The sequence below is a fragment of the Bombus impatiens genome, unplaced genomic scaffold (assembly GCF_000188095.3).
Source record: "Bombus impatiens unplaced genomic scaffold, BIMP_2.2 scf_0675, whole genome shotgun sequence".
Lineage (NCBI taxonomy): Eukaryota > Metazoa > Arthropoda > Insecta > Hymenoptera > Apidae > Bombus > Bombus impatiens.
The window spans coordinates 61,744-77,404 of NT_177094.1; the positions used below are offsets into that span (position 1 = coordinate 61,744).

The 15,661-nt window shown below is 35.7% G+C and overlaps 2 protein-coding genes and 1 long non-coding RNA gene across 14 annotated transcripts; 2 read left to right on the top strand and 1 right to left on the bottom strand.

The window, feature by feature from the left end:
• Positions 1–2: 2 nt before the first annotated feature.
• On the top strand, positions 3–2,697 carry LOC100741594 (isovaleryl-CoA dehydrogenase, mitochondrial). 2 transcript variants are annotated; one of them, XM_033322855.1, is made up of 9 exons: positions 3–320; positions 615–801; positions 1,006–1,095; positions 1,169–1,390; positions 1,447–1,774; positions 1,867–1,960; positions 2,038–2,128; positions 2,209–2,377; positions 2,457–2,697. In XM_033322855.1, exons 2-9 carry the CDS (start codon positions 661–663, stop codon positions 2,588–2,590), a joined length of 1,269 nt encoding a protein of 422 aa, XP_033178746.1. In that variant the 5' UTR covers positions 3–320; positions 615–660; the 3' UTR covers positions 2,591–2,697. The 2 variants fall into 2 exon arrangements, with proteins under 2 accessions (XP_033178746.1, XP_024226013.1); XM_024370245.2 differs by lacking the exon at positions 3–320 and having other exon boundaries at positions 577–801.
• A 174-nt stretch (positions 2,698–2,871) lies between these two features.
• Positions 2,872–15,426, top strand: LOC100741711 (PDZ and LIM domain protein 3). 11 transcript variants are annotated; one of them, XM_033322856.1, is made up of 10 exons: positions 2,872–3,267; positions 4,177–4,302; positions 5,109–5,332; positions 5,898–6,054; positions 11,783–11,938; positions 12,070–12,120; positions 12,565–12,653; positions 14,008–14,152; positions 14,226–14,264; positions 15,022–15,426. In XM_033322856.1, the coding sequence occupies exons 2-10, from the start codon at positions 4,189–4,191 to the stop codon at positions 15,112–15,114; spliced, it is 1,068 nt and encodes a 355-aa protein (XP_033178747.1). In that variant the 5' UTR covers positions 2,872–3,267; positions 4,177–4,188; the 3' UTR covers positions 15,115–15,426. The 11 variants fall into 11 exon arrangements, 10 of the variants coding, with proteins under 10 accessions (XP_033178747.1, XP_012245464.1, XP_003492400.1 ...); XM_003492352.4 differs by lacking the exon at positions 2,872–3,267 and adding an exon at positions 3,764–3,887; XM_012390041.3 differs by lacking the exon at positions 4,177–4,302 and having other exon boundaries at positions 2,873–3,267.
• On the bottom strand, positions 4,096–11,783 carry LOC112213484. Its single transcript, XR_004462389.1, has 2 exons — positions 10,640–11,783; positions 4,096–4,389 (listed from the first exon to the last, which is right to left on the bottom strand). It is a non-coding gene; the product is annotated as an uncharacterized LOC112213484 (long non-coding RNA).
• Positions 15,427–15,661: the final 235 nt, after the last annotated feature.

The following is a 15,661-nucleotide window of genomic DNA, read 5'->3' on the forward strand; positions in this document are numbered from 1 at the left end:
CTGTTTATGAAAAGTATATATTATAGCGTAAGAATTAAAACAACTTGATGGAGAAATAATTTCACCGCTACACTTTCTTAACCTATATTTCATCGAATCATATTCATCTGATTGTTCCGATATTGTAACGTAATAGAAATCTATAAAAATTATTAATTATATGTGGTAAAATAAAATAGGAAAAAAATGGATTTGTAAACAGTAATATTTTGATATGATGTGGACGTTAGATACGAACCACGTTTAAAGCACACTCAAATTTAACGTAATATAATATGCGCTATTTGTAAGCGCTGTGTGCAAGCCATGTTAGATTCTAAGTATGTACATATTAGTTTACATGTAAAATTTATGTTAGTTTTTAGATACATTGTCACAAAATCTATATTAATATTTCATGAAATATTAAAACGGAAATATGATAACAATTTTATTTATGTAAATACATACAAATATATATAATTTTGGGAAGAAAATGTCTGATATGTATTTCAATATATCAACTAGTAAATATTTAGTAGTATTGCTGGTAGTAGTAGTACTGATTAAATGTAAAATAGTAGATAAGAAAATTATCATACATACGTATATATACCGCTAAAGCTGCCTTTCAGTTTTATATATACACAATTCTGAAATCCATAGTAGATTTTTAAAAACATGGAGTTTTACACCAGTAAATTTATGAGACCCCTCTTATGGAAGTTTTTAAAGTCAAATAATAAATTTAATGTGAGATATTCTTCAAAATATTATACAGTAGATGATGATATCTTTGGACTAAACAAAGAACAGAAAGAGGTTAGTAAAATTAGAATAGAATTCGAATTGAGTGATTATACGTGCATACTAACATTGTTAAAATGATATTTGGAACAAATCATTTTTTAATAATCTACGTTACTCTTATAACCGAAGCCTGATCTTTTCCATTTACATCATTTATTGAATTCAATTAACACAGATACGAGTATTAATAAAGTAAAGCATGCTTGTTTTTTGTAGCTTCGACAATTAATATTTAATTTTGCACAAAAGGAGCTTGCTCCAAAAGCGGCTGAGATCGATAAAAAAAATAATTTCGACGACCTCCGTGTAAGTAAGCGAACATTAAAGGAAGCATGAAATATTGTTTCAGCTATATTAATTATTTAGAAATTATTTCCAGGAATTTTGGAAGAATCTTGGCAAATTAGGTTTATTAGGAATAACAGCAAAATCCGAATACGGTGGTACAGGTGGTACGTATTTAGATAATATTATCGTTATAGAGGAATTGAGCAGGGCATCGGGTGCTATAGGTCTTAGTTATGGCGCTCATTCAAACTTGTGCATTAATCAAATTCACAGAAATGGGACGGAAGAGCAGAAGTACAAATATTTACCAAAGGTAATGTCCGAATTTATATCTAATGTGTAATCTTGTTACGTATATACCTTTTATAGTTATGTAGTGGAGAGCATATCGGGGCACTTGCCATGTCAGAATCGACATCTGGATCTGACGTAATTTCTATGAAATTGCAAGCCGAAAAAAAGGGTGACTACTACATTTTAAACGGTCATAAATTTTGGATCACAAATGGTCCCGATGCTGATACTTTTGTCGTTTATGCGAAAACGGATCCAAATGCGGCTAAACCGCAACACGGTGTTACGGCATTTATCATAGAACGAGGTTTCGAAGGTTTTAGTACTGCTCAAAAGTTAGATAAATTAGGTATGCGAGGTTCCAACACTGGTGAACTTGTATTCGAAGATTGTAAAGTTCCTGGTAATTTACATATAATAAAATAATATAATAATTATATATAATAATAACTTATATGATTTTGTTATATTCTGTTCATAAATGAATAATTACAGTTACAAATATACTCGGGGAAGTAAACAAAGGCGTTTACGTACTATTTAGTGGTCTAGATTTGGAACGGCTAACGTTATCGGCGGGGCCTTTAGGGTAAGATCTTTTATTTTAGATTAAGATAATGTATTAAGTTTTATAAAGTTATTATATTTTGTTATGTTACATGTTAGAATTATTCAGGCTTGTTGCGATGTGGCATTTGATTACGCACATACGAGGACACAATTTGGAAAACGAATAGCAGAATTTCAAATGATCCAAGTATAAAATTAGTTTTTCTTCTTGTTCACAAGTTCTATACTCGAAATTTCTAAAAGTTCAAATTGACATTAATATTTCAGGAAAAAATAGCAAATATGTATACAAGTTTAAGCGTTTGCAGAAATTATTTGTATTCTGTAGCTAGATCTTGCGATGCAGGATATATAAACCGAAAAGATTGTGCCGCGGTGATACTTTACATAGCCGAGTGTGCTACTAATGCTGCGTTGAACGCAATTCAGATACTTGGTAAATTATTCATAATGTTAATTTCCGATAAAAATGTATTAATTTAAAATGTTTCTTGAAATGCATAGACTTCTTTTAGGTGGAAATGGCTACATAAATGATTATCCGACTGGAAGATTTTTAAGAGACGCCAAATTATATGAAATTGGCGCTGGCACCAGTGAAATTCGTCGAATGGTAATTAGTAGAGCGATTAGTGAAGAATATTCATAGACAAAAATATGACACTCCTTTGAATCTCTCGAAAGAACTGTACTAAATAATTTGTATAAAATAACGTATATTCTATATTAAATTTGTATATCAGTTTGTAACATTAACATCTATTTGTGTATCATCAATCTATCTACGTCAACAGTAGAGTTATTTAACATTTTTAAGGTTTCCTCCTTTGTACAATTAGCTCCATTCCTATCGGCGTTCATTTTTAACAGTTAGCAATATTACCGGGGTATTAACAAATAACAGGCAATTAATATTACTAATTTAGATGCGATATCATTCGGATGAATGCGGCTGTTATGTATATACTTTCTTAGTATCGTGTAAATCGAGATAAATGAGTCACTAGAACGGTACACTCTTAAAAGTGTGATTGACTAACCTTTCGCGCTATAGGTTGCTAATTTAAGTCAAACTTACGTACAATCTCTTCCTCTCGGTTTATTTGATGTACTCTCTTTTACTATTTCTCTTCCTTTCTTGATGTAGTCTCATTAATCACGGTGCAGTCAATTAGATCGAAACAACATAAGGAAGAGACCCTTTCAAGTATTCGTAGATATCACTTACAATTAGTGAAAAGGAGAAGAAAGTGCGGTTGAGAGTTTCAAGAGCTTGAGGCGAAGATGTCTCTTAAATTTTCCGTAGGCAACTTTTACGAAACCTATGTGAGTACATATGTAGCAGCCTGATCAAATCCTACATTTTTCTTCATTTTCTCTCCTCTGTAATTTACGATGATGTAATCTGATGGACTATGTTTCATCCTGCATCGCTTTTTTTTTAAAGATTATATCGTGCAATCCACAGGCATATTTTTCCTTTGTAACTTTGAAGGAAAGCACCCATTGTAATCTATGAATGTGTTTAATAAATGATTTACGTGCAGTGTTTAATTTTGTACATTCATTCAATATCCGGCGACATTTTTCTGATTCCTTATAGACGTGTCATATAATTAATCGTATAATTAAAGTATTTTTACACAAGCATATTTTTTTACAAGTATTTTTACAAGTATATAGTTACTTTCATTCATCGTTTAAAGCATACTTTGTAAAGAGAAGATCATTTTGGAAGAATAATGTTTGCGGGTTAAAATTACTAAGAATTTATAATATTGTGATATTTAATTTCATGCACTATCATTGATCCTATCGGTAGGCATAGCAAGGGTAGGGAGGCCGCAAATGCCAGAGAAATGAGTGCAGGTCGGACCAGAACAATACACACGGTATGCCAATTCGAAATGGGGCCAGAATAGCAGAAGCGGCGAGCCGGTAGTTGGGTAACTAAGCTCACAAAAGTAAAGCCTGTCAAAATAAAGTGGCGGTGCAGCCAGTAGTCCTCGTTAGCCAGTAAGGAGCGTAAGCACGGGTTCGATATTGCCTCGAGTCGTCGTACATTTCTCAACGATCTCGCAGTTTATCAATTTTCTCATTTGATTGGAAAAGCTTTTCGTTTCTTTGACCTTTTTTCGTGCTCTTTCGTTATCGTCTTGCTCTTAATACTCGAATTAGCGATCGGTCTCTGCGATTTCCGTTCGTTATAAACACGCGATTGCGTTCTTCTGATAGACAGAGTAGAGCATGACGAGGAAACAAACGGTGATCGTGAAGCTTAAGAGATCCAGCACCGGCAAACCTTGGGGAATACGTATCGCTGGAGGCGCTGATTTGGGTACACCGATCGTCGTCACCCGCGTGAGTTCTTCTTTCATGTCTACTGTTACTGTTAGATGCATACAGCTTATGGTTATTATTGGATCTGCAGCAAATCTATTTATCTATCTATAACAGAGAACAGCAAGCAATGGAGATCATTTTCTAATGTACATAAGCTGCTGCTGCTGCTGTTGCTGCTTACCATACAACGATATCTATCCAATTTAAAATACACGAATATTTATTACAAACGGATTATTATCTTATTCGCAAGGCAATTAACTACCGCCTAATATCGTCACGCTTTTAAACAAGTACAAGATGCCTGTAGATTATACCGTATACGTTAAATCATAATCATGTCTAGCTGACACTTGTGACCTAATCTTGTGCGTCTTTTTGATCGCCTCGACTGCATTTTATCCAATATGACTATTAAATGCAGCACAGAGAAATCGTAAACACACTTGAACGCTATCCAAATGCTTCTATCATTTAATCGTCATTGCATATTACTTTACGTATTCTAATTAAACGGCAAGTCTTCGCATCTTTCGCGCGATAATTTAAAATATAAAAACACCGATATTCGCGGTATTTATGTTTCTGATATTCGCTTGATAGCAACATTTTGTTGATAATGTAACTAATACAGCTTTACAACGTCCGATGTCATGCCTGTTATTTTAATTGTTATAGTCGGAGAGAGAGAGTCAAACTAACGTTATTTCAATTATTAAAAAACGATGCCTCGAACGTAGAATTCTCTTACGTTAGTTAAGAAATAGCAAGCCTTTGAAAATCAACGATGCGTGGTTATCTTACGATAGAATTTGTATTTGCAGTCGGAGAACGAGACGCTTCAGAGGGGTGATGTGATCAAGAAAATCGACGATTACGACACGCGAGATGTGAGGCATGTAGACGCGCAGAATCTTCTTCAAAACTCTGAATCAATAAGGCTCGTGGTCGAAAGGTCTGAGCCGTCGAATGCATCTCGTATCAACATTACCACGTCATCTCCGATTATCCAGTTGAACACTGGCGACAGGGCTGCGGTCACTAGTCTGTCAGAAAGCAATTCCACCTTTATTATTATGCGTTCGATTTATCGCACTACTATCGGCACGCTACTACTGCTACGTAACACGACTATTAACGCTTCGTATTAAACTTCTCCCTACCTTATTTTATACATACTTTAATCGCAGCGCCTGATTGACAGCTCATCGCATCAAGAAACATCATCGTTAGTTCGACGATCACTTTCTTTCTTGCAATTACAATAGAATTTTTCGAATCCTTCGTTTCGTAGAAAATCTTCGAAAATTAAAGTAAACGCGAAAAATGCACGTCTTTGTATCCTTTGATCGATGTATTATATTAAGGAGGGCCAGGGAAAACCACTGATAACTTCAGGAATCGATAAAGCAAGTTTTGGTCCGCTTTGAAATTTCTAACGTTGAAGCATTATCGTTACGCTACGTCTGTACACGATACTAAAACAAAATCTATTTTCTGTATAGTAAATTCAGATGTTTGAAAGTGATCGTCGAAAGTATCATCGAAGCTCTCGTGAGAGGAATTTGTTTCATATTGATTCGTTAGTAAGATACTTTCCCATTCCGCTATAGAGCTAAACAACGGAAAATACCGTCGGAATTACCGAAGAGCCCCTTACCGCCGCCTTTAATCGACGAATACAGGCCGCCTGCATCTTCACCGGAACACCTTAACTTACCGCACGAACATCTCGATGAGGTTCGCGAAGAGAGAGCCAATTTGTCGCAGGTACTTTGAGCAGATTTTGAAACACGAATTCACACGCAGGAGCAAGCAATCTACATCGCTATTCGTCCTGTTGTAATAAACTCATTCAATATATATTATGTTCAACGTTCTGCCCGAGAATTTGAACAACGATCAAGCGAATGTAAGTATTTGCTCGCTTCTATCTCATCGACAATTAATTTTAGCAAGCGTATTTTAAACAAACAATAGAATCCACGTAACACACGGTATGGCCTCGGAGACAATAGTAAGAACGAATTGTCATTCACTCGGAGCATTTCATTGCAACATCGATTCTTGAAAAAAAAAAAAAAAAGAAAATTGTTTTCTATAGCGCTTCCTAAATTTGAGAATGTAAACGTCGCCTAATTAGTTCATACTACCAGAGTAGTTCATTGATCCGTAAATGCAATACTATGAAGATGAAGCTAATGATACGTCTTCACGATCGTTGGATGTATTTATAATTCTTTTCCAACACCCTGTAACTCTTTTCGACGACGTTTCGCCGCCGCTGTACATTCTGAATATCATAATGTCCGATAAGTTGCTCTAGATTCACAGATAAATAAAATCGGAAAGTCGATCGTTTAAAAGACTCTATAAAAAGATCGACAAGCAAATAACAAACCCATCCGGCGAAACGACAAAATCATTCGCTAAGTAGAGCAGAGATCGTTATCTATGAAATTAGATATTTTTTTCTATGGCTTCCGTGCCGTCAAAGACTCGAGAGAAATAAAGATAAAGAAATAAGAAATAAATAGAGCAACTGGATTAAACTTGGATAATTGTTGAAAAGTGACATCGTCTTCTGCATGCTCCGCATAATATCGTTCTTCGTAATGAATTTATATGTATATCATGCGACTAGAATATAAATTATTGTATTTCAAAGTACACGGTATATTGCATTTGGCAAGTTACACACCGTTTCGAAATATGTCGTTCGAACGCTTTGAAACTCAATAACTCATAGTTGGATCACCGAGTAGTTGTGAGATGACAGAATATCCGTCGAATATAATTTGCTATTTCCGCATTCTATCTCAAGATGTCAACAAGCTGTACGATGTATTCGATTTCGGTTCAAGTGGAAAAATGATCTTACGGTCGTTTAATAACGAATTTAGGGCAAGCTATCCGTACATGATCGTTAAACATAGATCGATTTGAACCCCTTCGTCGAAACGGCGAGAGTATTTACTCGTTCGTCTTTGGCTTTTAGTCGAGCTTTTAGTCCGGTTGTTAATCCATCCATTTATACGGCTACCACTCCCCGCGTATCGCTCTGTCTTCTTAGCTAAGTAGCGGATTATTCTCTTACATTCTTCGTTAAGCTTACGATTTCGACGGGGACACGATTACCGCTGACTTTGTCAGATGGAATCACGGTCTCGGAAGATTTGAGAGATCAATAGCTATATATGTACGTACAGTTTCGTGATACGAAGACGCCTTTATTCGCGAGACGTCCGAAGCGTGAATATATTTTTGTTGGCCCGCCACGATGCCGGAAAGTCCACGTAGAGGCAGTTGCCACGCTATAAATATCGCTTTTGCATCGAAACCACCTCTCCGATCCAATACTACGCGATCCAGAACGATTTCGGAACACTATTTCGATCCTAGTCTCCGCTTGAAAATACATATTCTTATTGTTCTGCCGATTGCAACAACAAAATGTCAACTTAGAGAAATTCCGAGAGAACGGCACGTGTTAACCGTTATACTCTGTTCGTGCAATAAACGATTCATCGAGTATTAGATTTCCTCCGAAGTAGTCCTATGGCTACTTTAAGGGAAATACAATAGCGAAACTCGGTACAAAACGTTTGTATTTGCTTATGATAAGTAACTAAACCGGCGATGAAAAGGCACGCTGAGCCAAGGAAAACATTTTCCACGATGTTTCGGATGTTCGTCCAAGGTCGCGAGATATACCAATCATTATATCGAAGAAAACATCGCCTGGTTAACGAACGTATGTAACAAGCAGAATGTACAAATAAAAAAAGAAGAAAAAAAAAGAAGAAACGAATGCGAGAATGATTGATTCGAAGAACAATTCACATTTGAAATGATTAAGAATACCTATTTTCTAGCTTTCTCGGGATTTGGTTCGAATCCAGATGTGACACAATCGATCAAAAATACATACAAATGGCAATCGAAATAGAAATTAATCGTTTAATGGGTTGTAATTATTCTATCGAAAGGATCGTTTCGGTAAGCATTTTTTATATTGGAGAGGAAATGCTGCTAGCAACAAAAAGGATTGTGGTAGCTGATAGAGATCGACAAGAAAATTATATCGCCGATCAAGAGGATAAAACGTAGGAACGATCGAGATACGTCGGTAATACGTGGAGAGGAGAAGAAAGAGCGCGAGAGGAGTCGCGTGGAAAAGACCAGAGTTAGTGCCGCCCGCGCAACGAGGCAGTGCGTTAGCGAATATTCGTAAGGGAGAGATCCACAGGAAAAAAGTGAAGTAACTTCTCGGTGAAAGCGGGAGGAAAGAGGGGAAAAAAGAAAGCGATTCTCGATTAAGAGTGCTACCGCAGTTGCAGGAATACGAACTTCGGTTCGATTAAGAAAACGATGCCGGCTTACACGACCATTTATCGTCACAACATCGAACACCAGCCGAAAGAGGAGGAGGCTGCCGTGTTTTGGGTACGAAACAGTTATCAGTCATTAAAAGTAAAGAAAACCTATTCCATGTTTCGTCGAATATCGATAATTCATCATCGTTACGATATCATTCAAGTATTTAATTAATCAGAACTTTATGCCGATCTATCCAATCTTTGTTACTACGGCGGTGCAATTGCTTTTCATCTTTTGTTCAATTATCGATCCTTGACGGACAGGAATAGTCTTAATTCGAAAAAAGAATTTTTATCCTTTCGTTGATATTTTACATCAGTTAAAAAGATAAAATATCTTATCATTGTTGAAAATAAAACAACACAGCATCGAGAAAGAAGACCGTGTTGTTCCTAACGCAACGTTTTCCTTCTCATCCGTCTTATATTATTTTTTTCTCGTATCTGTCGACACTGATTCAGAACGGATATTTTAACAGCAATCGTTTTTCCTATAAAGAATTTAAAGATATGGATTAGCGATCGAAATCGACAATTACTCGTTAGAAACGAACACGTAACATAAGATGATCTAAATTTTGAATTACGTCGCCGAGTGCCAACCTTGACACCCTCCGTAAAAGTAGGGCTAGGTCTTGATTCTACCCTAATGACACTGAAAAAGACAAGCAAACGAACTTGCATACGGCTTATCACGAAACGGTGCACGCTGTAAGAACGAATGCAACGGAAGGAAGAACTATTCAATTGAAAAAAGATTACAGGGGGTATGACTGACTAATAACGCGATGCAATAAAACGAATGTAAGCATGTTACCGACTATTCATTGGAATCTTAATCTATTTTCGTAAATGAGATCTGGGTTACTCAAACACAAGAGGGTCATACAACGACACTCTTACAGTTTGTCCTCTTGACTTTCCAAAGAACTTGCTTCGTTAAAAAATTATTTCGGCAACGTTGAAAAACGTTATCGCAGGCTAAGGGAATCAACACGAAAGAAATACATAGGAAAAGGATCGTTGTTGATTATGTAGAAACATTTCAATTTACCAGACCTTTGGTCTATCAGATACTGTGACTCAATTTACAAAATATCGAAACACTTGTTGTCTTTTCTGTGTACCTTGCCAGCAGAATCTAGAAAGTTTTTTCATTGTTGTAGTTCGAGTTTCAGTGCATCGCTACCGAGCCAAACGATAAACAATTTTCGAAACAACTGTTTCGGTGAGTCCGAATTTAGTTCGGGGACATTCTATAAAACGACGTGAAAACAACTTCCTTCTCCGAAATGACATATTTTCGACGGATAGTTAATAATGATATAAGTATATGACATAAGTAGATACTCGATGGAAGTACTTTAATCGTGCTTTCAACTTTTTAATTAAAAAGATCAATGATAATAAAAATTAATCAAGAGTTGACAAGCATTGATCGTGGCGGTGAAAAATTTCGCAGCAGACGGGGTACACGTTATTTTTGCCGGCTAGGGTCCTTCATCTATTTCGAGAGAGAGAGAGAGAGAGAGAGAGAGAGAGAGAGAGAGAGAGAGAGAGAGAGAGAGAGAGAGAGAGAGAGAGAGAGAGAGAGAGAGAGAGAGAGAGAGAGAGAGAGAGAGAGAGAGAGAGAGAGAGAGAGAGAGAGAGAGAGAGAGAGAGAGAGAGAGAGAGAGAGAGAGAGAGAGAGAGAGAGAGAGAGAGAGAGAGAGAGAGAGAGAGAGAGAGAGAGAGAGAGAGAGAGAGAGAGAGAGAGAGAGAGAGAGAGAGAGAGAGAGAGAGAGAGAGAGAGAGAGAGAGAGAGAGAGAGAGAGAGAGAGAGAGAGAGAGAGAGAGAGAGAGAGAGAGAGAGAGAGAGAGAGAGAGAGAGAGAGAGAGAGAGAGAGAGAGAGAGAGAGAGAGAGAGAGAGAGAGAGAGAGAGAGAGAGAGAGAGAGAGAGAGAGAGAGAGAGAGAGAGAGAGAGACCGTTACTCACCCTCTAAGATAATGTTTCCGACCCATTTATAATGAAATAATCGTTATTTGATATAATTAATGATCTCGTGAAAGCCAGGATTGCATCGATCGTTGCATCGATCGTTGCATCGGTCGTTCAATCGTCGTTCGTTCGAAACAAAGTCGATAGTGACTGTATTCAAATTCGATCTTCTATTCTTGCAAGCGCGTCTTATAAATACGACGCGTAACTTTATCCTGCTGTTCACTCTCTTTCTACATCGTTCCACTTGACATTCTCATTTTCGTCATTTTTTAGCAATGACGACAGCCGATCAAACAACATCAAGCAAGCATAATCATCTTACATCTTTATAGCCCACGGTTTCTGTTCTTCAATCTTCTCGACTCTTCTCGAGTTTTCGTGGAAATGTAACAATTGTATTTTTAATAATTTCGTAATTCTGCGTAAAACTCCGTGTAGAACGATAGATAACGTAATCGCAGGAAATACTTGGCAAACGCTTTGTTTGTAACGCCGCGGCTTTATGCAATTTTCTCATTGTACAGATACGAGCCAAGTACCAAAAATTTTAGATACTTTTTATACCTTTCATTTGAAACTAATGGTGGTCGAGCATTATATTTCACAGTGCGTGTTCATTTCCGGTTGCTATAGTTGGCCAAAAATATCATCTTCGTTGTAATGATATTCGGTCGTTTAACGAATTGTCATCGTAAAAAGCAATTAAACGTAAATAGAGAACCTACGGAAAAATAACACATCAATATCGAGGAAATGATCGGTAAATATATTTTTAATCACGTTTGAAGATAAAAGCCATACGTTGATATTGCAACAGTCTCGAAAATTAACGAGGTGTCATCGGTCATCATGGCCTCTTAATAATGGCTTATTTTAGCTTTCGTTGGTTGGTAATTGACACCGTTCTGACAGAATATTTCACGCCTACTTAGCTTATTAAACACTTTTTTCGTTACACATAATTCGTTAATTATTTTTATCGATTAATTACAACTTTACTCGTACCTTATTTTTACCATTCGTATCATTATTTGTACCATTATTTCAAGGTACAGTTGAAATAGTTACACTCATAATCGATAAACATAAAGGAGTATATTACATGATCTGAATACTATCGATAGCGTTGATTTTTAGCCATACCGCACAACTCCTCTGGTCTTGCCAGGTGCAAAGATAAAAAAGGATGCTCCGCTTGGAGAATGCTACTTGCGCCATCATCCCAATCCGATGATCAGAGCGGCACCGCATCATTACGAACAAGCTCATCCTGAAGTTGCTATGAAACAAAAGGTACGCTTTATTCAATCCTGCGCTGAAAAATGCTTCATTTGTGAAAAACTGTCCTATGTTTCGATTTGCTTGAAACAAAGGACAATCTTTTATATTAATTTGTATATATATTTTGTACAACATCTGATTAGGTGGCAGAAACGGTACTTCAACGTGTCTTGGGACCGAATGAAGTTCCAAAGGTTTGGATTACTTTATACTCAAATCGCTTTTGCTTCCGTGCGATACAACATGCTTTTGCTTTTAGTAAAAACAGTCATTATGTGGCATGTAATCTACATTTTTGTTTCAAATTGTATATTGTTCCTATCAAGCGATTTTTCAAATTTAAATTTATATATCATCTCTACAAGGTACTCTTCTAACTAAACTTTAAGTTTATTTTATAGTGTAACTGAAGTTATTATTAAGCTTCAAATAACTAATTGAATACGTGTTAAAACGTTATTAAACAACTGATAGACGCGTTATTACGATAAATTATGAAATTCCTAACTAATACATATTTTCAATTTGTTTAGTGGTAAATTTATGACTTAAGGAAAGATTTAAACGAACAATACCATTGTAATAAATTTGCAGTTGCTGCAGTTATTATTTTTTATCTCGTACAATTTTATTCTTAGGTTGTCCACAAGCAATTTAACTCACCAATTGGACTCTATTCCGAACAAAATATTGCCGACACTATAAAGAGCCAAACAACCGCTATACCGTAAGTAATAAATAGATATACATAAAACAAATATTAATACGCCGTACAGCTTGCAGTAGCGTAATAAAGTTACTAGCATTAATACTATTAAATTTTTGCTGGATGCTGATACTTATCAAACTATTAACTCTGAGCAGTTATGATCTTGGCGCCATTAACTAACGGATATTTTAAAATTATAACTTGAATAATAATGCATCGAAAAAATGACCCATAGTTTACGTGCGAGGGACATTAATCGGAAGTTGCAAATCGAGGATTTATCAATTCATTGGTTATAGACTGTCGGGCACGTGATCAGAACGGGAGTATGGACGTAGAACAGAAAACGCAGCTGTCAGTCCTTATACTGTTGTTTCCTTTTCACAATGGATAACACTCACGTGCAGTTTGTTTGTTTTCCAGCATTTTCATAGACTTTTCCTTCGTGAAACAGAAACAGGAAATACAGGAGCAAGCGAGAATCTTGAAAGAACAGGCCATAGCCGCCGCCTCGAAGAATGTGTGGCCGCAATTCAATAGACCAAATTAATATCCAGTTCGAGACGTTTTTCGATGCTTCTCGCACGTCGTAGTATATCCATAGTTTCAAATTCTATTGTTTTCACGAGAATCATTGGTCACATTCCTTGTCTCGCAATTGTTTCTTTCTCTTAAAATTGTTTATCGCCCTTCCTTCTTTCTTTCTTTTTTAATAAGGCAAATGAGCGTGGCCACTGATCCGTGATTAAGCTCTTGATAATCGTTCGATAAAGTATTTATTGATTCAAACTCTTTTGCTTTACAGTTTAATATCTATAAATCGTAATTATAGGGTCGTGATGCATATAACTACATAGATACATACATATTGCAATTTGTTGTTGTGACTTCAAGTAAATCGATAAAATCGACGGAAAAGCTAGAAAAAAAACAAGTTTCAAAGGAAATTCTTAGAATAACCATACTATATATTTTTCTGCATGCTGTACCATTGAAAGTAATCAATAATTAATCAGAGTAAATGTTCATGCAAATTAGTAGCCTTACTAATTTTGATACTCATACAATCAAGAAGCAATTCTCGAAAATTACAAATCAGTATCACTAAAAGCAGCTATTTGTATCCTATTAGTGAAATATAGTATCTTAAATGTAAGAATCGACACCTCATGTAATTCTCGAGAAAAGCATCAAAGATTTAGTTGAGACATATTTGTGACTCGATTAATGAAAAGGGCATGGAAGCGGTCCGAAAGTCGCTCTCGAACAAACAATTGGCGATATAACCCTGGCTGCTGCTAACCGATCTGACAAAATCGAGGCAAATGAATTAAAAATAGTCCGTGTGTACACATGCGATACAATGGTACAGCTCGAAGAAACCGGTGAAGTACGACCCGAGCAAGAGCGAGGCTTACAAGGCTCTGCAAGAGGAGGCTCTCGGTGACGTAGTGCAGGAAGTAAGACAACCGGCGCGCACCGGTGTTTTCTCTCCGCAAAAGGTTAACCAAAATAGGGTATGCATATAGAATAGTTAAATTCTACTTACTATCTAAACGTTACTCTTGTCTGATCAATAAATATTTTCAGATATACCACGCTCGACCAAAAAGTCCAGCTGGACCATACGTAAGTAAAACTTTAAATACATATTCGGATTTTACATCAGCGTCATTTGACCGCGTTATATGTACATGCATGTGTAGAATATACGTACGTGGACACATAAGTAAAGTCGGTAGAAACGATATAGTGAGGTTGTACAATCGGTCGACGTTAAAGTCTACATGTTGAAGCCATACATCACAGACATACATACTTAGGTTGAAAGTTGAAATAATATAGGAGAGACTTTAGAGCTTGAGTCTTGTTCGGGACTGTACAATGTCAACAAAGAATTACTTTTTTTCTTCAAATAGGGCAGTTAGGCGGCCGGTGCAAAGAATTTCCTGGTAACTCTAGCCACAGGAATGCTTACTGGCTGAGTGCGGCTAGATCACTCGATGTCACCATTTAATTGTAACATTTTAATTTTAGTAGACTCACGGCAGTCTTTGTAATTATATAAATTGAATGAATATAGAAATTCTTTTCCCTTTTATAAACACATTATAATAACAAACGATTATTTACATAAATCTGATGTCGATTCGTATATGTCACTTGCATATTTTTACGTATACATTTGTTTATAAATACTGAATAAGATATTTTATGGTGACAGAAAAAATCTTCTCCTTAAATATTTAAAACCAATTCAAAAATTATAATTCATTCAAATGATTCGAACATATGTATTGTATTACTATGAATGCCAAGCGTTTATAAAATTTGTTAACGATATCACTTTATTCAACTACAATGGTAATTTATAATTTTTTTCTAGGTAAATATTCTTGATGACGACGGTGAAAAAATCCACCAGAGTAACAGCTTCAAGAGGATCATGTATAGTGTTTTGGGACAAACTGATTATTAATTTGCGAACTGACGTTATAAATGTACTTTATATAATATAAAATATAAATATATATTTTATTTATTGTTCATTGCAACAAATGTTAAATTAAAACTGATCAAGAGTTAATCGCGATAAAAGATTGTTAAAATAACATGATATTATATTTAATTATATTTAAAACATAAAACTTGTAGTTCTTCTACAAATTCTACAAGTTGGTGCAAATTTTATATGCTGCAAAACATGTCAAATCTTTCCTTAATCCACATTCTGATAAAAAAATTATGCAATTAAATAAACATTCAGTGTGAATTATGTATGACAAAATGACGATTTTATTATGTCCTTTCAGTCTTTAATGACGTTAAATAATAGTTAGTATTACAATTGAGGGGAAAAAAGTACTAGATTTTATTAAAAGGGGAAAGGTTATTTAAAAATACCTGATAATGGCTAATATAATTTAATTTCATAAGATGCTACAATATTTACCACGATATACCGACATATGTGTACTAACGTAAGTAAACTTCAATTTATTCTCATTCGTAATTTTGACCTATTA